This window comes from Prunus avium, chromosome 1 (assembly GCF_965620075.1).
Source record: "Prunus avium chromosome 1, drPruAviu1.hap1.1, whole genome shotgun sequence".
NCBI classification, from domain to species: Eukaryota; Viridiplantae; Streptophyta; class Magnoliopsida; order Rosales; family Rosaceae; genus Prunus; species Prunus avium.
Window position 1 is genome coordinate 5,985,451 of NC_142284.1, and position 26,157 is coordinate 6,011,607.

Genomic DNA, 26,157 nt, shown 5'->3' on the forward strand with positions numbered 1-26,157 from the left:
TTTAGGCCGGCGCAAATTGGAGTCAAGGGTTTTCTTAAAATCAAAGGCCCTCGCTAAGCCGCGTGGCCGACCCGTTAGCACATCCTGAAAAAATGTCAGTTAGTAGCTTAAAAGTAAATTGACGGAATCAAATAGAATCACAAAAGTTTGTAAAAAAGCAAAAGCTCTCTGAGCCCTTAGACCAACCTCCCACGTGGCACCACCTAACCCTCATTTATTGAATGTGCCAGACAGGCCCAATAACAAAAGAAATGGGCCCAAAGAGTGAAAGCTAAGGCCCAATAAAAGCAAACGGACAGATTAAAAAAGGCGATAACAAGAAAGTTCTACCGTTTTCTTTTCGTCTCTTCTCTTCCCCTCTTATCCCCTCACACTTAACATTTCGCCGCTCTACCAGTCTCAAAGCTAAGCGCCCACCCAACTCTCTCTCTCTCTCTATCTCTCTGCCCTCTATCTTCGCCTCCTCCCAATTTCTAGGGTAGTTTTAGGGTTTCTATACAGATTGTAAAAACCCTAATTCACCTCAAAAACCTTTCAGCAATGGCTTCCTCCACTGCTCAAATCAACGTCCTCGGCACTGCGCCTGGCTCTTCATTCAAGAGGCCCAATTTCACAACCCCGAGGACGGTGTTTTTGGGCCAGAGGCTCGGCCAAACGACGCCGTTGAAGGGTTTTATGAGCCTGAGATCCAGTGGCGTTCGAAGGGTGGGGCCGCTCCGCATAGTCAACGAGAAAGTTGTGGGTATCGATTTGGGGACGACTAACTCAGCTGTTGGGGCTATGGAGGGTGGGAAGCCCACCATAGTGACCAACGCTGAGGGTCAGAGGACGACGCCGTCCGTGGTGGCGTATACGAAGAACGGGGATAGGCTTGTGGGGCAGATTGCCAAACGACAAGCCGTTGTGAACCCGGAGAACACCTTCTTCTCGGTGAAGAGGTTCATTGGGAGGAAGATGTCTGAGGTGGACGAGGAGTCTAAGCAGGTGTCGTACAAAGTTGTTAGGGATGAAAATGGGAATGTTAAGCTTGATTGCCCTGCTATTGGGAAACAGTTTGCCGCTGAAGAAATTTCAGCTCAGGTATAATTTTGTGGGGTATTTGTGTTTGGGTTTTGTTTGCCTCTGTGTTTTTGGTGATTGGTTGTTCAAATTTTACTTATTTGGGTCTCTTTAGGTATTGGGAAAAGTAAGAGAAATGGGGTTAATTTTTGGAGTAATCTGTTGTCTTATGCTGTTTTGATTTATAGAAAATAAGATTTTGAAGTCATTTCTTGGTAGTCAATGGTTTTTGGTGATGGGTTTTGTGGAATTTGTATATGGGTCTGTTTGTATGCTGGGAAAATGAAAGAAAAACATGAAATTTACTCGTAATTTTGTTGGATGGTGATGCATGGACAGTGTATAACTTGCATTGAATGAGCTGGTGAGTAAAACTAGGCACAACTGAGACTGGATGGATTGCTAAATTGTGATGCTTTCAGTGCAATGCTGGGAAATTGCGTGTTCTTGGCACAATGGGTTGTAAACTTGATTGTTTTTCACATGGAAACCTCTGGCTTGGAATTATGGGTGGCAAATCTTCTTATTTTCATTTGCCCACCCTCACCCAGACTAAATAAGTGGGCGGTAGATAACTGGGTATGATGGGGGTAACTATTTAAATTCTAAGGACGTTTGTACTTGCCTTTTAACGTGAATTTGTGAAACATTAAAACATTTGGGCATTTACCTTCTGAAGCTATTTGCATGATTCTGTTAACAGGATTTGATTTATTTTCAAAACCAGCGTGATACTTTGATTGTCTTATTTTTAATCCCTTTTACGACTGGTTTAGGTTTTGAGGAAGCTTGTGGATGATGCTTCAAAGTTTTTGAATGATAAAGTCACTAAAGCAGTGGTCACTGTGCCTGCTTACTTCAATGATTCTCAAAGGACTGCTACAAAAGATGCCGGTCGTATTGCTGGTTTGGAAGTACTTAGGATCATAAATGAGCCTACTGCTGCCTCATTAGCATATGGGTTTGACAGGAAGAACAATGAAACTATCTTGGTATTTGACCTTGGAGGTGGTACTTTTGATGTCTCAGGTATAGTGTTTGTTACTGGGATATGTTCCCTAGCCAATTCTGTAAATACATTGTTGGTTTTGGTGTTGTTATTAGATTTATTTATAAAAAATTTCATTGCATAGATAATTTTTCTAAATTTCTCTTCTTCCATTACAGTACTGGAGGTTGGTGATGGTGTGTTTGAAGTGCTATCTACTTCTGGAGATACACATTTGGGCGGTGATGATTTCGATAAGGTTCGGATTTTTTTTATATTAATTCTGTAATGCTATGGCTGTACACTTGAATCTTTTTACATTAAAAAAATTTATCTCCTTTGCGTGAAGTTTTGAGGCCTAAATAGTGATAAGGGTGGTTCTGATAATGATGTTATTGTACAGAGGATTGTTGACTGGCTTGCTGCAGACTTCAAAAGAAATGAAGGAATAGATCTGTTGAAGGATAAACAAGCTCTTCAGCGGCTGACAGAGACAGCTGAGAAAGCCAAGATGGAGTTGTCAACTTTGACTCAGGCTAACATTAGGTTCGTTGCGAATATCTGAGAACCTTTACTTTGTCTGTGAAGCGTTTTGCAGCTCTCTGGGCTGTTTTCATTTCTAACAGTGTTTTATTGGTGATAATTGTTTTGTTCCAGTCTGCCTTTCATTACTGCGACTGCTGATGGCCCCAAGCACATTGAGACAACCCTTACAAGGGCCAAGTTTGAGGAGTTGTGCTCAGATCTGCTTGACAGGTGTGAACTGTTGTTTCAACATGCAAAGACTGGATATCTGCATATTTGGCTGTGGCTCCTTTTGTTGCTAATATCAAGATATCCTATTTGGTGCTTAGGGTTGCAGAGTGCTTTTTGATTCTATAGTAAAGTTCTCATTTATATTTTATTTTTTAGGCTTCGAACACCGGTTGAAAACTCCTTGAGGGATGCAAAACTCGCCTGGAAAGATATAGATGAGGTGATACTTGTTGGTGGTTCAACACGTATACCAGCTGTGCAGGAGCTTGTAAGGAAGGTGACAGGAAAGGAACCAAATGTGACAGTTAATCCTGATGAAGTTGTTGCCTTAGGGGCTGCAGTTCAGGTGGGTCTCTGATTTCCATCCACAGGCTATGCCCATTGTGATGTGACTTTCATTTTTCTGAATTGTGAGGGGACAAAGCTTCTTTTGTTTTGTTTTGTTAACTGATATAATGCTTTCTAAAGTTATTGGTTCTTTTATTCATGAGACAGTTTGTGTTACTATTATCATATCTGACCTGTGATACTTTTATTTTCCTGATTCTAGGCTGGTGTATTAGCTGGTGATGTCAGTGACATTGTGCTCTTGGATGTGACTCCACTGTCATTGGGTTTGGAGACCCTTGGTGGGGTCATGACAAAGATCATCCCAAGAAACACAACTCTACCTACCTCTAAGTCAGAGGTGTTCTCAACAGCTGCAGATGGACAGACTAGTGTGGAGATTAATGTACTTCAAGGGGAAAGAGAATTTGTTAGAGATAACAAATCTCTTGGGAGCTTCCGTTTGGATGGTATCCCGCCTGCGCCACGCGGGGTTCCTCAAATTGAAGTCAAATTTGACATTGATGCCAATGGTATTCTCTCGGTCGCTGCTGTGGATAAGGGCACAGGGAAGAAGCAAGACATCACGATTACTGGTGCCAGCACCTTGCCTAGTGATGAGGTATGTCAATGTTGTTAACTAGCAAGTAAAAAAATTGCCAGCTTCCTGATATTATATTTGGAGCTGAAGTCTAGGCATGCCTTTACTGTGTGTCTAAGTTTTGAATTATTTTGATGGAAATGTCTGAAAACATACAGGTGGAAAGGATGGTTAGTGAAGCCGAGCGGTTTGCAAAGGAGGACAAGGAGAAGAGAGATGCCATTGACACAAAGAACCAGGCTGATTCTGTTGTCTACCAGACTGAGAAGCAGCTGAAAGAGCTGGGGGACAAGGTTCCAGCTGAAGTTAAAGAGAAGGTTGAGGCAAAACTTGGCGAGCTCAAGGAGTCAGTTGCAGGGGGTTCAACTCAAGCAATAAAAGATGCCATCGCTGCCCTTAACCAGGAAGTAATGCAGCTTGGCCAGTCTCTTTACAACCAGCCTGGCGCTCCCGGTGCTGGTGCTGGTGCAGGGCCAACTCCACCTGGTGCTGAAGCTGGTGGGCCTTCAGAATCATCGTCCGGCAAGGGACCTGATGGAGATGTTATTGATGCAGATTTCACTGACAGCAAGTGAGCAAGATGGTTGGATAGGAGTTAGTGGTTTTCTTGCATAATTTGTTTTCACTAAATGTGTATAAGAGAATGATTTTGCGGGGATGGGATGTGGTGTTGGATTACTGTGCCATTTTTGTTTTATGAAGAAATGAGAAACAATGTTGTTAGATGGCAGAGGGCTTAGTTACTTGAAATGAATAGGTGACTTACGAACGATATTTATGATTGTCATGGTTTTCTCAGTAAGTGGAAGTTGATACTTTAGCTCATATGTTTAATTGCTTGATCATACTAATCTTAGGAAATGTGTTATTTCTAAGCTAGTCTTTTTTATCTTTAGCTTCTTTATGAATCCCGAACTTTGCATTTAGGCTTTGTGCATTCATCCGCATTTTGGTAGATCTAAGCCGTTTAACCAATCCAACGAATTAACACGACATGCCATTAAATTTTTAAATCAGGTTATTTTATTTTATTATATTTATATTTGCAAAACTGAAGTAAACCCTAACCTTCTCTTGTAGCGTACCTTCTTTTCTGTTTTTTTACTTGTTTCTTCCTGGTCGTGCTCTCTTCCCTCCCACTCTTGTTTTTTCTTCTTCAACTTCTTTTTTTCTCTTCCCTCCCACTCTTGTTTTTTCTTCTTCAACTTCTTTTTTCCTGGTAACGTGCTCTCTTCCTGGTTGGAGTTTTGTGCAGTTCAATCATCTGCTGGTTGTGTTGCAACCACATTGAGGTTAATTTTAACGCAGGAGCAATGATGACATAAGCATGTGTAATGGAGATGTAAACCACATGAGAGATTGAAGGAATTTTGAGTTTCTATCGTGAATTTTAGTTGCATTTAGGTGTGTAATGGAGATGAATTCATTGTTTAAAAGAGTTGTTCATTCTCTTTCTCAATTGATTTGAGAAGTTTGGTTTTGTGTTTGACATATTTTAATGTTTCAACTGGAAATATGGCTAGTCTGAGACAAACATTTTCTCCCACTGTTTTTCTATACTTTCCAAGAAGAAAGAAGTTGAAGAAAAAAAAAGTACACTCTGCGAGAGAAAACAAAAAACACACTCGCGTTAAACTAACCTTAATGCTATTAAGGTTAGTGTTTACATCAATTTTGGAAATAAATAAAAATGAAAAAATCTGATTAAAATTTGATGACATCTTGTGCTAAGTCGTTAGATTAGTTGAGCGGCTTAAATTTACCGAAATGTGTGTAAATGCACGGAACCTAAATGTTGAGGCTCGAAATCCCTTGTTTACATGCTTTAATTAGGAAATATTAGGCATGTAATTGTTAATTAGTGTCCTACCCTACTTGTTAACACAAATCATCATGCTCATCAACTGGCCTTTCAATACTTCCAATACTTCCAATTTGTGCAGCAGTAGAAGCATGCATGCACTTCCAATATTCTTAGGATAAAATTGTGTATTAAGCCATGGTTTTGTTGATAAAATATTAAACTTATGGTTTGAAAACCAAGAAATTTTGTTATGATATTGACACAATATATAGCCGATTTATAATTTGGTTTTGTAATCGGGTCCTTTTTTAGAGTATCAAAAACAGAATATCGTTTCTTAGATGGCTCTCTAACTAAAGAAACTCTCACTCAAGAGAAGGCTTTCTAAATGGGATGCGAAAGGAAATTTAGAAAATATTGGAAATGCGTAAACCTCATTTCATCTGTAATTTTCTCAGGGGAAAAAGAAAAAAGAAACTACATATAGTCCAATATCTGTAATCCCTGAACTTCTAATCGACTTGGGCGTATTGATTCCTAAGTAAGAAATTTCAAGCTTTTTTTTATCTGCACAATACAATGTTTGATTTCGAATGTAGCATATGATTCAAGTGACGAAAGGCTCCCGAATTCAACAAACCTTGATTTTGGGATAAATTGGAAACTTTCCATCTGCAGTAAATGAAAGTGACTTTATGAATAGGTTATGATCAAGTACCTCAAAGTAACCAAGGGATCAAACATCTGCAAAATGATCACTACAATCACAAAATTTCTAATGTAGCAGAGCTACTAACAGAATCGACATCAGCTTTGAATGAAAACTTCAATCTTGTTCATTTATATTTTGTATTATATTGTAAAAATAGAAGTGTAAAATTTAGGTGTTAAAAGGATATATACATAGACATGGCTTTACCAAAGGAAACAAAACAAATACTACTTGAGTATCTTTGGCAAAGAAGCTCCAGACCATAAAGTGAGAAGGTAAAAGATGAAAAGACCCAGCACAGCCCAAGCCAGTTGCTATGCAATCATGGCATCAAACCATTCCCAAAAACAAATCAAAATTACTCCCAGATAAATATTCATAGAAAACAATATTTAGAAAGCATCTAGTTACCTCATGTACTTCACTTTGCAGGGTAGCCACGCTTGAGCCTGTGACGTGTGTGGTTTTCTTGGGAACTATAACTACGTTTCTTTGTCTTTTTTCTGCACAATTCAAGCATGATTTCATAGTTAAAAAGAGTAAATTTCATCACTTCAACTTTACTTCCTTCTAACCTGAAGATTGCTGAATACAACTAACCTGAAAAGATGATGAATGTTGAATAAAACTAACCTGAAAATAGCCGAATACAACTTAAACAGGAAAACTGCAGGCAGGGCTAGTAAAGCAGAGGCCTATGTCAATTGGGGAAAGAGAAGAAGAAGAAACTATTAGATATATATATTTCAGATAGCAAATAACAGGATTTATACCCCACCCCCGCCCTCAACAATAGAAAGAAGTTAAGGACAAAAAGTTGTAGCTATGTATTGATATTTAATAACCTAAGTATACTAGAGAACATATAATATAAAATAATTGATGTTACATTTACACCATATTAGTTAAATACATACCGCAAACCATGCCACTTCCATACTTGCAAGCGATTGCGTGAACTCATTACCTTTTAGCATTTCTTCAACCTGTCATAATGAAATGGATTTTAGAAACTAGTATGAGACAATCATAGATCTAGCTACCACCCATATGGAGAGTTAGCCAGGTCCTTAGGTATTTACATCTCGATCTGCATAATTTTATAAAAGTTGATGTTTACATTTTTGAAATTCCATGGAACAAAATCATTGATAGATGCAAAATAAAAATATGTAATTACTTAAGAGAAGAATATTGTATATGATATATCATGCAAGCATTCATCTTTAGCCCCCTTCTTTTTTTATTTTCTTAATTTTGATTATTTTGTACTATTCCCCTCTCCTTTCTCTCTCATGAACAGATAAACAATAATTGAGATACACAGAAGCAAAAACATCAGTTCCTTCTTAGTCCTTTGACTCCTTTTAAAAATTTGTGTTCCTCAAAATTGTCACATCCCAGGAATTTTTTTCCCTTTTAGTTTCTGTAACCAAACTAAAATCCTAGCAGCACCATATATCATGCTGCATCTCCCACTTGTGTTTCAAGATTAAATTAGGTATTAATGTTATACATAAAAGCATAAGTACGAAGTCATACCTCATGATGGTAAAACGTTGCAGTTCTGATGAATTGTCCATATGCATAGATTACTTTTTCTGCACACGGCTGCAGGACAACATGTACTTGATCTAAATGTGGTCTTGTCACCATTGCAACCTGATCAATGTATGGGTCGGTAAATTTCTTAGCTTCCTGCCACAACATAGAAAAGCCATAAGAAGGAATTCCATCCATCTAATCTATGCACTTAATGAGCTAAAGTCTCATGAAGGGCTTACCTGAATGTAAGGATCTGCCAACTTTTGCACCTTGAAAACAAGTGGTGCTATAGAACTCTTTGATGAATGATAGACATCAACAGTATTTGTAGCAACGGACTGAATATGTGGTTTAAGATAGGCTATAAATGCAAAATACTGTTTCTTCAAACTTGGGATCCATTTCTTCAAATTAACAGAGGGAGAATTAGAAACGTTACCAACTTCGTTCAAAATGTCAAATAGAAAAGCTAACAGAACACCCACTATGCAGAAAAGAGAAACATGTCAAACACCAAGACTGATACTAACACTTCAGAACTTTGATTATGAATCAGATAAACCTCCGCCTGCTTTACATTCCTTTTCAAATTTTAAGGTTTCCTTATAGCATTAGTACCCAATACAAAGGTTTTACATTTACAATTACAAGAGTTATGATTCAATATCTATAACGAAGAATCTCATCCTTGGACCACCCTCACAGGTGCACAAAGTTAACCTTGATCTGGCAAATATATTCCAAGGTGTTGGGCACACATCCTCTTAGCTTGTCTATAGTGTTATAGTTGCAACAATATTGCCCCTAAATTAACCACCAAGGTCCATCCGGGGTTGATCAGGCCCATGGATCCTTCCAGGTGTGGGGTTTTATCTCAAAAGGTCTCTGTGCAATTTAGGGAGATCTACCACTTAATCCCTAAATGGACGGTTCTTTTCTGAAACTTGGCCAAAAACTGAGGGACCATCATCATACCTTCAGAAACTTGGCCAAAAACAATGTACATAAATAGCAGCACAATGCCAATATTTGATGTAGGAAGCGTAATGATCATATGCCCTGTATTGTGTTGTATGTCCCACAATAGGTCCCATATCCATTGTCTGTAAATACTGCATATTTGATTCCATTCATAAAGCATATTGAAACTGAATTTGTCTAAATTTCCCCTAGTAGTTCTCATACTTGTAAAGGCTCTGCACGTACACTCGGAATATTGGCAATGCTCATATTAGTTGTCCAAGTAAGAACCTTATTTCATGGTTTATACTAGCATACTCAAATTCATCATCTACTACCATAATCCATTTCTTAGTATAGGGTATCTACAAAGTTTTGATTCATAACTGATGCCAAGTTACATTATAAACATCTTGAAACTGGAATGAAAGCTCCACATGATACTTTCTGAAATGTTCCTGGTGTAGATTAGTAAAGAAAAAGAAGAGAGATAACACCCAGAGAATTGGAAGAAATGGTTGGGATATTGACATTGATATCAGAAAAAAGTGTAATCTTAATTCATTAACCAAGTCAGAATACACTGAAATATAATGGTCTAGTTATATAGGCTAGTACAACGGGATAGACATTTGTAAATTAACTAAGATAAACACCAACAAATACCTAGATAAACATAGAAGAGAATAATCCTCAAACTCATAAAACGGATAAACATGAAAATGGAAGGAATCTAGTAAGACTCTATCAGTTCCTCTATTAGCTAAAGCAGCAATAGACTTTGAATAACAACTTTTGTAGGAATCAAGACAGTAGTAATGCATTAGCGCCTCAATAGAAGGAAAACCATAAAGCTTGAGAATTAGCATTTCAAAATCAAACCATAGTCTGGACTGATGAAGCAAAGACAACATCAAATTATTTCTTGAGAATTCATAAGAAATGTTGGGGATAACATACCGTTCTGATGCTTTCAATGTTGAGCTCAGCCCAAACCTCAACTTGAGTTTTCATCACTAAGGCCTGAGAAGTGCAAATAAATAAATAAATGCTTAGGTGTTTCCCATCGTTTGAAAAAAAAAAGCTTAGCGATTCTAGCTTACAAGACGCTAGTTCTCTTTAGTTAAAGATTCACCTGGAAACTCAACATCTTTATTGACAGAAGCTTAACAAATACAATTTGTGGAAAACCACAGACGCACCTTTTCAATTCCCAGATCCAAGGCTGGTCTTCCAAGCTCGTTCCAGTAAGTCACGATGTATGACTGCACGTAAACACTTGGTCATGAATTAGGCTGATATTGTTAACCCACTAAACTGCATAAAATTTACCTGAAAATTGCCTATATGAACTGCAAACGTATGCAGAAGCCATCCTCCATGGGCCTGATTATGGGTCCAAGATATTACTATCAGAGATATGGAAAACTTAATTAAGAAAAAAGATATAGATGATAACAAGAATATGACATGCTTCAATGCTATCCAAGTTCAAAATTTACCAGTGAATAATAAGATAAGGCTATAACCAAATCTGCATGCTAGGCAATCGATAAGTTTATTGTTCCACTAGTTTGATTGACAGAGGTGAAAGGCCACAAGTCTTTAAACAAAAAGCGGTGTAACTAGAGAGATGACAACAACAATGTTGCAAAAAACACCAGGCATTATAAAATTATAACATTGCCATTTCCTTACCTCTGTCAAATCTCTAGATATCGAAGAGATCCCAAATTTTTCCTTCATCATTTCTTCCTGAGATCTCATAAAATTAATACCATAATCTAGGCAATAGAAAATTTCATGTAGCAAATAAACGGACAGAAAACCTCTGCCACTTGAAGATCACGTTCAGTTCTGCGAATTCCGATCTTCTGTCCATCATTAAATTTTTGAAGCTGAGAAGGAATAGAAAGAGAATTAGAACAGAAAATTTCTCATACCAAAGTCCCCTTCCACAATTTTTTTTTTTTGCATCCATGGAAAACTGAACTTGATTACAAGTTAAGTCTAGTTGTATGTAGGACCTTGATCACAAACTAGCATAATAGTTCTGAATTTTGGCTTAATTTATTGGATTATGGAGATAAGTAATGTATACTGAGCAGTCCATTACTTCAATCAATCAAAAGACCCTTTAAACTGTATCAAAGTTTTTGTCCGTTAAGATTATCTATTTGGCCCAGCATAACCTTTTTAAGCTATAAAGTAAAGCACTAATATGAACTAAAAGTTCAGCTTAATTAAATGGAATAGCAAGACACATAATTTCATGAATTCACTGTTCAATATCTCAGAATTCTGTTCTGATTCTATCATATATGTATGTCGGATAAAACTATGTTTTCTGTGAATAACAAATTATGGATTGAAACCCCAACTTGAAAGTCATTAATGTGGAAAGAGAAGGAAAGTGAAAGTTACTAAGACAGAAACTGTAATATAGGCCTTCCAAGAAAGAAGGAAAAAGCACAGTACTTACATTTTCTAATTTCAAACTCAGTTCACGGATTTTCTGCTCAGCTATACTTGCTCGGGCTTCCAGTTCATCTTTTCTCTTATTTTGCATTATGATGTCCTCTCTAAGTCTTTTAACCTGTCATGAAGACTAAAACATTAGCCATGCAAGAAGACATGATATTGATATTAGAGCTAGCTTAAGGAAAACTAACCTGCTTCTCAAGCCCACCAGCCTGCACATGTGACTTATCTGTGAGTTCCACAACATCTAAAGAGTCTCTTCCCTAACCAAAAGAAAAGAGAGAACAGATAAATAAGAATCTTGTCAAATGGGGTGTAGCAAGCCTATCTTATTTTCCAGAAACAGAGGCCCATTGTTTACATAGAGACATAATCTACACTCCACTTGTTGACTAAATAGAATGAGTAAACAAAACAGAAATGGACCCTCCAGTGAAGGATCGATAATGTTAACAAAGACACACTTCTTAACCACTTTATTCCACTAAGAAAACACATCTTAATCACTTTCCATACTTCTGCCACAAAACTAATGGAACCAAACAGTGGCTTCATGATTTAACAGCTCTGTGAACTGAACTATATGGTACCAGAGAATGATTTTAGCCTTGAAACTGAAAGACAATGTAAGAAAATACTAAAACCTCACCTGGACAGACTCTATCCCACTTTGTATTAATGCAATGCTGTTTGATTTCTCTTGAATAATCTTCTCCATCTGTCTAATACTTTCATCCTTTTCTTTCAGTTCACGGTTTTTCTCATCAAGGCTTGATTCTTCAACAACATGAGAATAGGAACGTCATGAAAATAGACAAAATAATGAACTGAAACAGTAGCCAATTATGTAAAACAAAGTTTCAAGTTAGTTTGTGCACTTACTACATTATTGATCATTTGAGTTCTCTAATAATTATTTTGTTTTATAAGACATACTATCTCAGGTCTAAAATCATTGAATCTGGGAGCACCTCAGTGGACTAACCTATTTTATCAAAATGTTGACACTACAAATATAATGGGGAGTCAGGATTGAGTTGTATTGCAGAAGAGGAATGCAGGACTAACTCGTACTACAAACACTTCTTCTTTCAATTGCATCTTTACGGCTCAACCCTCTTCATATGGTTTCCAGAAAACAAAAAACTTTGCTCCACCCATACCAAAAAACTTGAACAAAACTTCAATTCCATATATTCCTTCTATTGGATTTTCACATTTTCAAATCCCAATGTAAGGAAAACGTGCAACAGTAAAAAATATTTTATTTTCCTACAACCTCCAAGTAACCAAATGTACAGAACATACGATTATTTTACTTACAACAAAAAGGAAAAACAATATTACAAACCCAATGCCATATAAAAATCTGATATATGGAATTGTATATTTACTATACATTCAATTCATTAAGACCAAGAAGTGATAGACTGTTATTCCCATTCAATATTCATTCACCCAAAAAAAAAAAAAGTTTATGATTGCAACAACCTAGAAGTGAAAATGAGAATGAAGGTGTGAAAATGATCACCTAGAAGTGAAACCTTCAATTGGAGTAACTCAAGTTGGAGTTTCAGAGACGAATCAGCAACCTCTTGAGCAGAAGCGGAAGCGCCGTCGTTTGGAAGCGGTGCGTCTGCCGTAATTCTGCTGAATAATAGGGCTAAGAATATGGAGAAGACCAAAATCTTAGAGGTTGCCATGAGGGAATTTGGACAACCAAGGGTGCAGTGATCACTGATGAAAGAAAGAAGAAAGAAAGAAAAGCTTTTCCAAGTGAGTCTCAGAGGCGCTCGAAACTTGAAAATTTATACCAAGTAGGCCCATTGTACAATGTACTAGGTACAAATAAATAGTATTTTACTAATTATCACATACTTATCTACGTGTTGTAGTATAAGTGGATACTTATTGATACTATACTGTAGAAGTGAGAATTACTATCCTTGTCGTCCAACTATATTATATATGGAGAAGGATTACACCATTGCGATTTCCTTTTTTTTCTTCCTCTTTCTCTTGTTTCCATGTGTTTAGTTTAGGCCAATTTTTTTTTTTAAATTACGCTATTATTCCTGACTCTCATATTGGGTTTTAGATAGTTTCCTTGTTATCTTTTGCACTCTTTTAGGACGCTTCTATTTTATAGAGCATTTTCTCAAAAAAAAAAAAAAAAAAAGGAAAAAGGTTTTACACCATAATTTTTTGATTAATTATTTTGCCACCCAAATTATTTTATGAATCTCATTTTATGTACAAAGCATCTGGGCCTCCAAATTTTTTTAAACCCACTTATAAGAGAAACCAAAACAGGCCATGTACTTATCCATATATCACTTTTTTAAAAACAAAGGCCTTTTGACAAAAGAAAATAAGAAAACGGGTTTCTTTTTGTTTTCAATTCCCTAACCCAATCTTATAAAACATACGAAAGTCCAAATATAATATTAAATCCAGAAAAAAGGGGTTCTAGCGTGCTGTTGATACACCACCATTAATTCATTCATCGATTATTGATACCATGTTGATGTACTTAGTGTTATTATCTTTTCACCGAAGACATATGCATTGTTATTATTATCAATTTTATTGCTAAACATATTAATTTTTTTTCTTCAGATCAAGCCTATTTATGATTCTGGCTAAACACTTGTGTTTGTTTGCTTCATTTTACTGATTTTTGTTTGTTTTTGAATTGAATCCATTTTTTTAAAAATGTAAAAGACAATCGAGTTGGCTATCAATATGGGAAAATAAATGTAGTTGATGCAATTAAGGATGCAATTGGTTATATATTTATGGATTACGGTGTAATTGATGCCACTAAGAATGTGTTTAGTTCTATTTATTGATTGTGAGTTTTTTTTGTGAGGTTACATTGGAGGAAAGAAACCCCACTGGGGTTCAGGGTGCCATGGGGTGGGGGGAAAAGGGGAAATCCACCACCATGGTGATGCCACTAAGGATGTGTTTAGTTCTATTTATTGATCGTGAATTTTTTTCATCACTTGTATGTATAGGGGTTCTCAATATTCTCTTTGTACAGGGCCTCAGAAATCAATGGGCTTGCCTTGTTTGTGTCACAACTAGCAAAACCCTCAGCAAAATGGATTACTTATTCGAAGGAAAGATACATTGAAAAGCTATTACTTCTACTCCTAGAAAGCAGTAAAATTTAATAAAGAAAGCGTGTGTGCGGATAAAATTCGGTTTTGCAATCCCTTCTATGTTCTTAAAAACTTGTATTTATAGGGTTCATTTCCTTGGATTAAAATACTTTTTAGTAAAAAAGAGACTAAAACACAAATTTCACAATGGTTTTTAACCAAAACATCTTAGCCTTAACCTTACCAATTGATCTAAATGATACTGTTAGTGAGCAGGTAGCTACCTCTGGACCTTTACAACTAATAAATAAGATATTCATATGCGAATTCCACATCTCGTATGTCATGGCATTACATGGAACGAAGAGAGCCCAACATAGCCAAGAACAAATTGCTGGTCGACAAATATAGATTGCATTTTGAGGCGTGTATATACAATGCCGGCAATTCATCCTTGGCTCAGTTAGACTCTATTCTGTTCCATGTAATGCTTTAGAAAAATCATTGCTTGCCAATCTAAGTTCGCACTGTTTCTTGCATTAGAAATGGTGGGGATGCAAATGCTATATATAGCCACAGAAAGTTGAAGAAAAAATGAGGAGGGAAATGAACATATATGCTGTGTACACGTTGAACCCACTCTCAGAGACATGAACATGTGAGTGCCATGCATTCATATGCCTTGCCATCCAAAAAGTTAAAAGAGAGTTGTTTAAATGTATCTCTTCGACACCGCGATATCGTTATCTCTTCTGGTCACTACTCATCAGATTTGGGAATATGGTTGACATGCTGCATGGGAGATCATATTTTGCAGAATATAGAATCTGATTGGACGTCTTGAAATTTGAAAGAGAGAGTATAGGACACCTTATATCAATGAGACACACAATTATTTTGTTAAGACTGGCAAGTACGTTGGTTTCTCAAAAGAAGGTTTCTATAGTGAAAATAAAGTTGATGCCCTCATAAGACTTTTTTTTCTTCATTAGAACAAAGTGTTTGATTGGTTTTTGATTAAAAGGGTTGGGTTTTAGGAGGGGGGTTTCGAACTTGGAACCTCTCCTAACATTGGGAAGAGAAGTACGTACCATGGCTATATAAAAGTCTTCAGATTTTCAATTAAGTTCATGAAGTAATTTAGTTATAAAATTTTGCAGGTGATCATTCTTTTGATTTAAATGCACATATAAAAATCCTTTGCCATTTTATTAGGACCAAAAAGTTGACAAAGTTGAGTCAAATTGCACATTATTCTTTCTAAAAAGTCGGATGGAACATGAGCATGTTGGGTGCCATACTGCCATGCTATCCAAATTGCACTTTAAAGTACTCGGGTGCCATACTGCCATGCTATCCAATTTGTAACAAAAAAGACAATGTGATATATCTCCAGATCGACCTCTATCTCATCACCTGGTCAGCGCACTTGTGTATCGAAATTAGATTTGGGAATGGTTGACATGCTGGTTAATAATTGTAGAATATAGCATCTGATAAACACTACAAGAAAACCAAGTTTTTACCATTTAAGGCGCACTTGTGTACCAAGTTTTTGACTCACTCTCATTATAATGATGAGAGGATTGTCAAACTTTTTTTTTCTCTAAATATTTTATGTTGTACAGGATACGTATACGGGTTATATGTCTCGTGTTACACATATATAATTGTGTCTGATCGTGTTTGTGTAGATGTATATACCCTTGATCTTATGTACTGTGTCGTCAAAGATATACATTGAAAGCTACATTACATTAGGCAGCTAGCAGTGAATTCTTTGCGGATAGCTCAAGATTATGTGTTATAGTAGTCCCGTGACCCTGCTCCACGCAGCATCTTAAGAAAATACGTGACTTTAAGCTGCTGGTCATGCAAAATTAATCACAACATCATGTATTAATAGTGGCCAAAGTCCCGATCATGACCCTACCGAAGAAGAAGAAAATAATGAAAAAATATATACAATCTTTAGCAAACACTTTAATAAGATTTAAATAGAATATGATTCGGGGCACTACTGTACGTAGTGTCTTTGTAGAAAACCCACATAAAGAAATAGAGAAAATCGAACTTATCCTCTGCAGAGATATAGATAGATGCCTTAACCTGCAGCAGGTGTCGAGAAATTATGGCTCCGATGATTAGCCTTCATATTTTAAGAACAAATTCTCATTGACTTTATCATGCCACAACTACGTACATGCACTCAATTCAAGCACTCAATCTGAACAAGTCAACGCCCTTCTTTTCTTTCCAATTCCAACTATATATAGAAGAAAAAATGATGTAAAATATGAGCTTCCCATAAAAAAAAGATACATATATTCCAAAAGTGGAAGAGCTTTAACTGTCAAACGATGGAATAGAATCATACCTTTAATTTTTGAGGTATGAGTTGTTTGCATGCAGTCTATGGCTATAAATAGGATGACAACGCTGCGTTATGTAAATGAACTGAAATGGTTCAGATTAATAAAAATACCATTTGTTCAAGAGTCTTGCATGAAGAGATGGAGAGTAGATATGAGCCAAGGATGACTTGCCAAGGCATTTGGCCTTTCCACTTGTTTATCTTTCTGGCAAGCTGTCCTTGGTTCACGTTTGCTCTCTTTTCTCTCATGTGAGATTCAAGGATCAATGCCTACAACTGGAGAGGGTTAGGAGAATTTAATTACTTTATAATTGTGATGCTAATGCAAATTTTTGCTTGTGTTTTCTGTCTGCAGCAACTGGAGGAGTTAAATCATAACGTGTTTCGGCGATTTCCCTTTTGTGAGAGCCTTGTGGTTGATAAAATTGTAGCATTCAACTCAAAACTAATTGAAATTGGTGGAGATATTATAAGCTCAGTAAGGCATGACTTTACATCTCTCCTGTGGGATGTGCCCCAGCCATTGAGCATGACATTGTTGTTATGCAGAACCCTCAATCCTGGACATATAAATTTCATGCACTTCTGTTGACATATAAGTTCATCTTTATTTTACTTTTGGTAAACATAATTTGATGTTATTTATTTTATTCAAATAGTTCTTATCACATCTAAGACTTCTGTGCGTTTCCTGATGTCCCAATTATTTCAAGATTTTTTTTGGTGCTATGACACCTGCAAATGTCTAACATATTCCTTATGGAATTTCTTTGTAGGCTTACGAGTGTGTAGAGAAGCCTTGAGAAAAGAAGTCCAGTAGTCTTTCTCGCTCCATGTTGTTTCCCTACCACAAAATTTTCCTTCAATTATTAACTAAATATCTTGTCTACAAAACTACGAACAATACATGTAAAAATTGAGATTAGATTAAAACACACACACACACACATACATACATACATACAGTCAGGCAACGTCCAACCCTCAATCCTGGACATATAACTTTCATGCTTCCATGATTGCCGTTTGCGTTTAGCAAAAGGCAACCCCCCCCAAAATACATTTTTGTTCCGTTTCCAACCAAAGGCGTTGACTGTATTTTGCTTCGTAAATCTCCCCCATTATAATACTTTCCGCAACCTTCCAAATCTGATTAGGAGAACAAACTCAGGTCCATCAGATGATGTTTGGTTCAAATTGATGTAAATTTTCAAACACCTGAAAAATACTATTTTTTAAAAATAAAAATAAAAAACCAATTATAGCCGCGCGGCTATATTATTTATGAAAAAAAAAGGAATTAAAAAAACCAGTACAGCCGATCGGCTATACTATTTTTGAAAAAAAGAAAAAAGAAAAGAGGAGTCGCCTAGTGCCTAGGCGCCCACGTGATAAAAACGGTATCGCCGCGTGCTATACTCTTTTAATTTTTTTTTAAACGTAGTATAGCCTTGCGGCTATACGATTTATAAAATAATTTTGTTTATTCAATAATATGTGTATTTAACATGAAAGTGCTAAATTCTTTATACGGGTAATAACTATGGAAAATTAAAAAATTCAAAATGGGACAATAGAGACTCGGGTATTAATGGCCTAATAGTAATGGATAATGCTCTAAAAAACTGTCATCGATAAATGAAAATAGGGGAAAAAAAAAATTAAAAGAACAAAAGGATCTGAGTATATATATAAAGAGTATAGCCGATCGGCTATACTATTTATTAAAAAAATTATAAAGAAAAAGAGCCCAGTGAAGCCGGACGGCGAAACTATTTTAAAAAAATAGAAAAAACTGAGTATAGCAGAATTGTCTGCCAAGTGGGATGAAAATCCATGCTCATTTAGTGTCAGGGCAACAGTAGTGGGCAAACCATTTGGGTATGGCAATCGCGGACATGTGACTTTGGCCAGGATCAGTGACAGTTGATTTTACCTAAACAAATGAAAGAAAACCAAGGTCAAGAAACACAAGTTGTATTATGTAATTACATAAATTTGATTCAGATTACCTCATCCAAAATCGGAAAGAACATTTTTTTGGACAAGCATGGATAGTCAATAGCCTCTATAGCTGTAGCCACAAAAATGTAACCAAAAGTTAATAATAACAACTATGCAATGTGTAAAATGACGACACACTTCAAACATAAATTCGAGGGTACCAGTACCCAACATCACTTGAAGAACTAAAATAAAATACCTGGGCTCTTTGCAGCATTAAGAGATACTGCTCCTGGAGAGAGCGCATCTTGTGTTACAGATAAATTTTAGGCTCAGCAGAAGAAGTTGGAAGTGGATTTGATGTTGCTTGTGAAGGCAAAATACATAAGGTTAGAGCAATCTTAGAAGAAACCAGAAGGACTAAACAAAATCTTGTTTAAAAAACAGAAAAAGAAAATCAGCTAGTGTGGCTGATGAGCAGGAAACATTGGTTAATGAGGAAAATAAGAAAAGAATTTCAGTTTACCAGAACATATCTTGCAAACTGTTCCCAGTCGATAGAGACAAAAACAAACAGTCCTGCCATTCACAAACATGATAAAAGAAAAGGGTGGATTTGGACAAAAATCAGTAAGTGTAAACACCGAGCAGGATTATTGGTTAATGAGGACAAATACTTAGGAAAAATAAATTTATGTCACCAGAACATATCTTACTTCCAAATTGTTTTCAATTGGTAGAGGCAAAGGAACATTTTCCTGTGGTTCACCAACATGATCAACGAAAAGAGTCTTAATGACTGGAATTGGACGAGGGTCTTGACACTGTTTATGCTGCCAATTCAAGCTGTCAATTTAAACACACAAGTCAGTCTCTCTCCCAATTACAAAAAACAGAAACTGACTAAATCTTTTACTAAATATGAGAAAAACAAGTACTCTCTCTCTCACACACAAATGCGCACACACATATGTATGAACATATGTAATCACAAAATAGAAAGGAAGACCAAAACTAGGAGGAAGCATTACCTTTGGTTAATGCGATTATGTAATCTATGACTTTTGATGCTAGGATACTTCAGTTTGCCACGGAAAACTGGATTTGCCTCAATTATTTGCCTGAGTTCTTTCATCACAGTCTTCCTCATAGACATTATATCTCCACACATAGAGAGTGCCTTATGATCCCTGTTGGATTGAACCCACACACATGCGATGCATTTCTTTGAACAGCTCCTCATTACCTTCGGCAAAAAGTTTGAGATCCTTCACGAGGATATCTAATGCCTTGGCGAGACAATTGCAGTCAAGAATGAACCAGAAACATGCAGAACATGGTATTTTTTGAGAGATTGTTTATGTATAGATTATAAGAAGCTTAAAAAAAAATGATGTTCTCACTTGTCAATGGCCTCAAGGAAATTTTGCTTTCTGATCTGGAAATAGATCTTTGTTGAGTAGCGATTGTTATTTCTATTTCATATTGACATATTGGAGACATCAAATCAGGTTGAGAGGAAAAATGTGAGGGTCATTTTTTGAAGAATTAAACTTAGTTTACCTAGACTGCAAAATGGTTCTTTTTCATTGCTCATAAATTTGACTCCAGCCCCAGTTAACTGCATCTAGAATATTGGTTTTGATCATTATTTCATCCCTTCCAATTTGCTTCTCTGTTTTTCCCACCCAGCAGCACCCCACACAAAAATCTGCAGGGCAAAATGACATTGTTAAATAACAGATGTCACATTAGAGTATAAGCCATGTCTGAAAGTAATTGTAGTTTCCAATATGCATCAGCACCAGAAGAAACTAGTACATTCAGAGTGTTTGAGAAGGAAAGGCTAGTGACTCTTTTGGCTTGACCCTCCAGCTTCCTTGTAACCTACAAAATATATAAATCAAGGCACTGACAAACTTTTTGGGTTTGCTTCATCACAACATCGAGCATGATTTGTTTTTTTTTTTACAAGAACAAACAAACTACCTCGTCTGAGTGGAGATTGTATATTACAAAGGTGGAATTGTTCATGCCAATAGCAACTATACTGTCATCTCAGGGGTGAAAAGCAAGACATGTTGCCGCAGGTGGCAGTGGCATGACTTTCTTCATCGTCTGCGTTTTTATGCAACAGATTTTTATGAGTACAATGAGTTAGATCATGAGAAATTTGCAAACAGAACCTAAGCATACTATTTCAAGAATACTAAGCAAACAAACAAAATTTGGGAAGTTTTGGATAGGAAAAGAAAATTTCAAGAATACTATTGTGTTGGGTTTACCTTAAATGTTGTCATGTGAAAAATGGAGATCATCCCTCCTGTTGCTGATATGAGCTATGAATCATTCTTGGACAGATCAAAGCAGGACATAGCCTCTTCAGGGTTGGTGCTGGGAAGGTCATTGTTCATCAGCTCTAAGCCACTCCTTGGTTTCCATAAATTAGGGTGAACCTTGTGAGTTTGGGTAATCACTACAATTTTTGAGAGTATTTGAAGTGGATTTTGGGTAATCACTACAATATTTTTTAGTATCCATTTTGGGTCCATATTACCTGAATTGTGAAGTAATTGGCAATTCTGGTAGGTTGGTGCCACAGGAAAAGCCCTGAAGGATGTCTTTGCCGTTGGTACTAGGTCCTCTTCAAATAGGCCCTCTTTTTATTATTATTATTATTTTTAAAAAGGGTATAGCCGATCGGCTATACGTTTAAATATATTATTTAAGGATTACAGCCGCACGGCTAGACCCTTTAAATATATTATTTAAGGAGTATAGCCGGTCGGACATACTTTTTAAATATATTATTTCAAGAGTATAGCCGCGCGGCTATACGATTTATAAAATAAAATAAAAAGGAACCGCCTAGTCCGCCTAGGCGGCCGATTTTTGGAAAACTTGAATTGCGTTTTTTTTCTTCAGATTTCTGTTTTCCTGGCGGGTCTGGCATCTCTGCAAATACATCAAGCTAGGGTTTTAGAGACTCACGTTTATCAACAACGTAAAGGCATCTCAGAAAATCAGTATTTTCCATTTTCTGTTTTGGTTTATGTTATGTTTGGTTGCTAGGAAGCTGATGATGAACAAATATTCTCCTACCTAAATATTTAGTTTGTTTTGTTGTATTGATTAGTTTATTTACAAACTGAGTTGGTCTGGTTAACTGACCCAAAAGGAGTATGCTGCTTTCTGGGGCTCCAATTGTTGAGTCATCTCTTCTTTTGAATTTTTTCTTTTTAAATTTCATTTTTTTCAATTCTCAGCTATGTAATCTGGGTGAAATGCAACTTTTGGATCCATAAGATGGGCAAGAAGAGTAAATCAAAAACTCCCAGAGAGATGCAAGATAATACAGCTGTTGTAGAAGAGGAAAAACCCTCATGTTCGGCCAAAAAATTGCTGAATCATTGGTTGAGATTCAGTTTAGGTTTACCATATATTTTGGTTTTAATTTATGTTTCAATTACTGGGCATAGAAGTCTCATATGATCCTACTTTCTGCAACAGGAACACTTGGAGAGCAATGAGGGTGATCCTGAGTTACTTGTTTACATTTCGTGAGTATCCACTTTTGTTGTTTTATGTGTTATCTGACATGAGTTACAGAATGCATAAACATCAAATGGATGGGGACAGGGAGATCCATTGGTTGACTAGTTGTACCCATTTTTCCATATTTTCATTCAATTACAATTGTAACATGTTTTGTTAGATCTCCATAGTCGGATCTGTATGAGTTTGAGTATGGGATTCAACCTTAGTAGCATCTCCAGGTTCACCTAAACCAAACATAACACTTTATAGTGAGTTTGACGGGATACTGTTGGACTACTCACGGCAACGTGCCACGCCTGAAACCTTGGAAATTGGCAGAGGTGGGGTTGGCCCATTCGTAACTAGTGTCTTGTGAGGGGAAAGGATTGGGTGAATATAGTGTTTTCTAATTAATGTTGTCTATGCCACAATGCAGGCTGCATCCCTCAAAGAAAAGATTAACCGAATGTTTGGTGGAGAGCATGTACGTTTCAAGTTTATCTTCCTTTGGTCGAGTATTATGTGGATAAATATGGAATTAAAATGCTAATTTAAACACTTTTTATCTGCAATTAGCAAGAAGTGTTTCCTATTTAAAAGATAAAAATAAAAAATTTCGGATATGGGGGTAGGGATTAAAATTTGGAACCTCTTCCAACAAGGTGGAGATAACTACCAGTAGAACAATAGCTAGTTGGTGTCTCCTATTTAAAATTAGGATGCCCAAATTTCTGACCTTTTAACTATCTGAAATCACAAAAGACTTATATTTGATAGCTTTATAGGATTTATGAGTCTAGCTTATTTCTGAAACCATTATCATGTGATTCTTTTGCATTCTGTTTTTCTTTTTCTGGGTGGTGCCTTCAGATAAACAGCTCAGAAAATAGATCAGTGCTTCATGTAGTTCTTCATGCTCCAAGGGATGCAGTTATATAGTACAGAGTGATGGGAAAAATGTGGTCCCAGATGTTTAGGGAGTTCTGGACAAGATCCAAAAGTTTTCTGAGAGTATTCGAAGTAGATTTTGGGTAATCACTACAATTTTTTTTAGTATCCATTTTGGGTCCATATTGCCTGAATTGTGAAGTAATTGGCAATTCTGGTAGGTTGGTGCTACAGGAAAATCCCTGAAGGAGGTCATTGCTGTTGGTATCGGTGGCAGCTTCTTAGGTCCTCTTCAAACAGGTTTAGATGATGCTTTCCATTTTGTCAATTTATAACTCTATTTTGCAGTCTTGTTTACTATTTAGTGTGAGTTTCCTTGTGAAAATGATTAAGCTTGCTTTGGAATAAACTTTGGGTAGTGTTCGCTGGTTTGATTGCATTTTGTAGATCCAGAGGCTATCGAAGTAGCAAGGGGAAGGCAACTGCATTTGTAAGTACTTACGTATCGATTTTTAATTGATTATTTTCCAGTTCTCTATATCAATGAATTAAGAGCTGGTAAGATGCTAATGGTATGAATCCATGTCTTGAGGCTTTTGAAGTGATTTCCCACTACTGCTGTCAAACCTTGCGGATTAGCTTTCTTTTAGCTCCTTCATTTTAGGACCTACCTGATTGGAACAATGAGATTGTCTGTGTTCATGAGTTTATTTCAGCGGCATAGTTCTTGAAGGAGGGATGCATTCATCTGTTAAAGACATGTAGAGAAGCATTTTGTATTTGATACGGCACATAGGATTTTAGGACATGGCTTGCTTTTGCTTATGCTTTCAAATTTTCTTTGTTTTTTTATTTTTGAAAGCAATCTGTATTCTGTGTGTTTAGTTGTAGTTGTGGTGGTTGAAGAAACATAGCCCATATTCAGGGACTATGTGTTAGATGCATTCTCTGTGTAAATATTTGGTTGTAGTCTTGGTAGTTGGGTTAAAGGATTAGATGCATTCTGTAAAAATCCACTAACATGGCCCATAAAGAGTGGTAGGATTCCGTTTCTGATAAATATTTGTGGCATATATAATTTTTTATTATTATTATCAGAGGATTGATGATTCAGGTCTAAGGGTATTCTAATAATTTGATTTCCTCTCTGTGCAGTCTTGCAAACTTGATCCTATTGATGTTGCCAGAAATATTGCAGGGTTAAACCCAGAAAATACCCTCGGTAAGCATTAAGTTTATTTATATCACTAAATATTGACTTTTGTAATCTAAGCTCTATGTGGGATTTCTTATCGTTCATTCATATTCTTTTGATATTTGCAGTTGTGGTAGTTTTGAAGACCTTTACAACAGCTGAAACTGTGTTGAATGTTCGAACCCTTACAGTGCGTTTGGATGAGGAAATGTAAAAGTACAAAGGATTTCATAAATGACGGAATTTAAAATGACAGAAATTAATGTTCTAGAATTTGTAAAGTTTCTTGTTTGGGTGACGGATTTAAAACACGGAATTTAATTTTTATTTGTATAGTTATCTTTTTTTAAAACTCAATCTCTCTTGGGATTTTAGAAATGACGACTATTACATAGAATTTAAAGTTGGGATTTATGATCTCCAAATTCCATATTTTTTCCCACGCAGAATTTCTAAATTTCTATGTTTTTTTATCCAAACACGGGAATTGGTTCATGTCAATTTAGAAATCCTGAGTTTTGTTAAAATCCCAAGTTCATTTCCCTCATCCAAACACACCATTAGGGAATGGATTTCATCTTCTCTCGGGTTAGTGCACTGCAAGCACTTCTTCAAGTATATGAACACGTTGTTTCAGTTCAGGATTTGCTTAATAATCTTTGGGTTAATTTAAAAAACGTGAATGAGCTTGGGAGTGAGCGGAATGAATCATATTTGGAATAGCTTAGTAATTTTATAATTGAATAATTTAGTCCTCAAGATGATATGATGGAGTGAAGGTTTATTATGTCTTTGTAGTTAATCATTGATTTTGTCAGATAAAACGTAAGTTTTGAAGATCTGCCTGCCCCTCTCTCTTTCTCATGATTGAGCGTAACAATTTCAGGCCTGATGCAGTTGCAAAGCATATGGAATGGTAGCAGTCAGCACTAATCTTACAGTATGGGAATTTCCTTTGTTCTCTTGCCTTTAGTTGATTAAACATTCAGATTATCACTAAATTTGATTAACAATTTTTCATTATCCGTTAGTAATTCTGAATTTATGTGCTTTTTTCTTTTCGATTTTGATGGTGATGCTATTTATTGAGTTCATCAGGACGAAGGTCCTAAAGATATCCTTGTTATTTCTATTTCATGTTGACATATTGGAGACATCAAATCAGGTTGAGAGGAAAAATGTGAGGGTCATTTTTTGAAGAATTAAACTTAGTTTACCTAGACGGCAAAATGGTTCTTTGTCATTGCTCATAAGTTTGATTCCAGCTCTTCAGTTAACCGCATCTGGAATATTGGTTTTGATCATTATTTCATTCCTTTCAATCATATTTCAATGCATTCAGGTGCTGAAGAACTGTTCAACAAGCATAAAGATCAATTTTCTCCGATATGAGCAGACAAGTTAGTGCAAAACTACGAGGGACATCGGCGTAAGTTATGCATCTGCAGCGGCAAGGGTAGATGCTTGAAGATGTATTCTCCTTTGAGACATTAAGCAAATTAATTTTCATCAAATTGGCTGTAATGTTTAACTCAAGTAAATATGCATTTCATGAACCCTCATAGGGTCCCCTCCTGCTTGTAGATTTCCACTAATAACGGATACCCTCCAATTTCTTATATTTAGTTGCAGATCAGATCATGTATTGGTGATCTTTAATTTTTCTTAGAGATTCAATCCCACTCGAGCCCGAACTTATAACTAGTGATCCCGATCAATTGTACCGACCCTTTTCTTCTTTGTCAAAGAGAGATGGGTGAGTTTTGGCTCAAGTGACAAGGTTGAAATGTCATCAAGATCATCTGGACTCAATCTCGACCCATCATAATTGTGTAACAATCCTGTCAATATATTCATAAAAAAAAGTGGCTCTTGGTGA

At 36.3% G+C, this 26,157-nt stretch overlaps 2 protein-coding genes, 1 long non-coding RNA gene and 1 pseudogene across 5 annotated transcripts; 2 read left to right on the top strand and 2 right to left on the bottom strand.

Moving 5' to 3' along the window:
• Window positions 1–332: 332 nt before the first annotated feature.
• Window positions 333–4,556, top strand: LOC110758333 (stromal 70 kDa heat shock-related protein, chloroplastic). Its single transcript, XM_021960163.2, has 8 exons — window positions 333–1,080; window positions 1,836–2,088; window positions 2,227–2,306; window positions 2,451–2,593; window positions 2,705–2,803; window positions 2,960–3,149; window positions 3,354–3,752; window positions 3,890–4,556. The coding sequence occupies exons 1-8, from the start codon at window positions 541–543 to the stop codon at window positions 4,304–4,306; spliced, it is 2,121 nt and encodes a 706-aa protein (XP_021815855.1). The 5' UTR covers window positions 333–540; the 3' UTR covers window positions 4,307–4,556.
• A 1,396-nt stretch (window positions 4,557–5,952) lies between these two features.
• On the bottom strand, window positions 5,953–13,036 carry LOC110758348 (uncharacterized). 3 transcript variants are annotated; one of them, XM_021960181.2, is made up of 15 exons: window positions 12,765–13,036; window positions 11,883–12,010; window positions 11,425–11,496; window positions 11,235–11,348; window positions 10,582–10,650; window positions 10,451–10,507; window positions 10,085–10,138; window positions 9,955–10,017; window positions 9,713–9,775; window positions 8,032–8,196; window positions 7,790–7,945; window positions 7,165–7,233; window positions 6,881–6,942; window positions 6,659–6,750; window positions 5,953–6,279 (listed from the first exon to the last, which is right to left on the bottom strand). In XM_021960181.2, the coding sequence occupies exons 1-14, from the start codon at window positions 12,934–12,936 to the stop codon at window positions 6,669–6,671; spliced, it is 1,326 nt and encodes a 441-aa protein (XP_021815873.1). In that variant the 5' UTR covers window positions 12,937–13,036; the 3' UTR covers window positions 5,953–6,279; window positions 6,659–6,668. The 3 variants fall into 3 exon arrangements, with proteins under 3 accessions (XP_021815873.1, XP_088109049.1, XP_088109045.1); XM_088252923.1 differs by having other exon boundaries at window positions 5,953–6,207; window positions 12,765–13,028; XM_088252919.1 differs by lacking the exon at window positions 5,953–6,279 and adding an exon at window positions 6,378–6,561 and having other exon boundaries at window positions 12,765–13,035.
• Window positions 13,037–16,322: 3,286 nt separating this feature from the next.
• LOC148297191 (uncharacterized) lies at window positions 16,323–17,258 on the bottom strand. Its single transcript, XR_015834482.1, has 3 exons — window positions 17,019–17,258; window positions 16,718–16,779; window positions 16,323–16,606 (listed from the first exon to the last, which is right to left on the bottom strand). It is a non-coding gene; the product is annotated as an uncharacterized LOC148297191 (long non-coding RNA).
• A 3,707-nt stretch (window positions 17,259–20,965) lies between these two features.
• LOC110758407 (glucose-6-phosphate isomerase, cytosolic 1-like) lies at window positions 20,966–25,198 on the top strand (annotated as a pseudogene).
• The last annotated feature ends 959 nt before the right edge of the window (window positions 25,199–26,157 follow it).

What these genes read in the sequence shown, in the direction of transcription:
- LOC110758333 (XM_021960163.2), top strand. Translation starts at nt 541, where the DNA reads ATGGCTTCCTCCACTGCTCAAATCAACGTCCTCGGCACTGCGCCTGGC. An exon ending in TGGTACTTTTGATGTCTCAG is followed by an intron (nt 2,089 to 2,226) that starts GTATAGTGTTTG and finishes CTTCCATTACAG; the next exon opens with TACTGGAGGTTGGTGATGGT. An exon ending in TTGACTCAGGCTAACATTAG is followed by an intron (nt 2,594 to 2,704) that starts GTTCGTTGCGAA and finishes GTTTTGTTCCAG; the next exon opens with TCTGCCTTTCATTACTGCGA.
- LOC110758348 (XM_021960181.2), bottom strand. Translation starts at nt 12,936, where the DNA reads ATGGCAACCTCTAAGATTTTGGTCTTCTCCATATTCTTAGCCCTATTA. An exon ending in ATTGAAGGTTTCACTTCTAG is followed by an intron (nt 12,011 to 12,764) that starts GTGATCATTTTC and finishes ATGTTGTTGAAG; the next exon opens with AATCAAGCCTTGATGAGAAA. An exon ending in CAACGTTTTACCATCATGAG is followed by an intron (nt 7,234 to 7,789) that starts GTATGACTTCGT and finishes TCATTATGACAG; the next exon opens with GTTGAAGAAATGCTAAAAGG.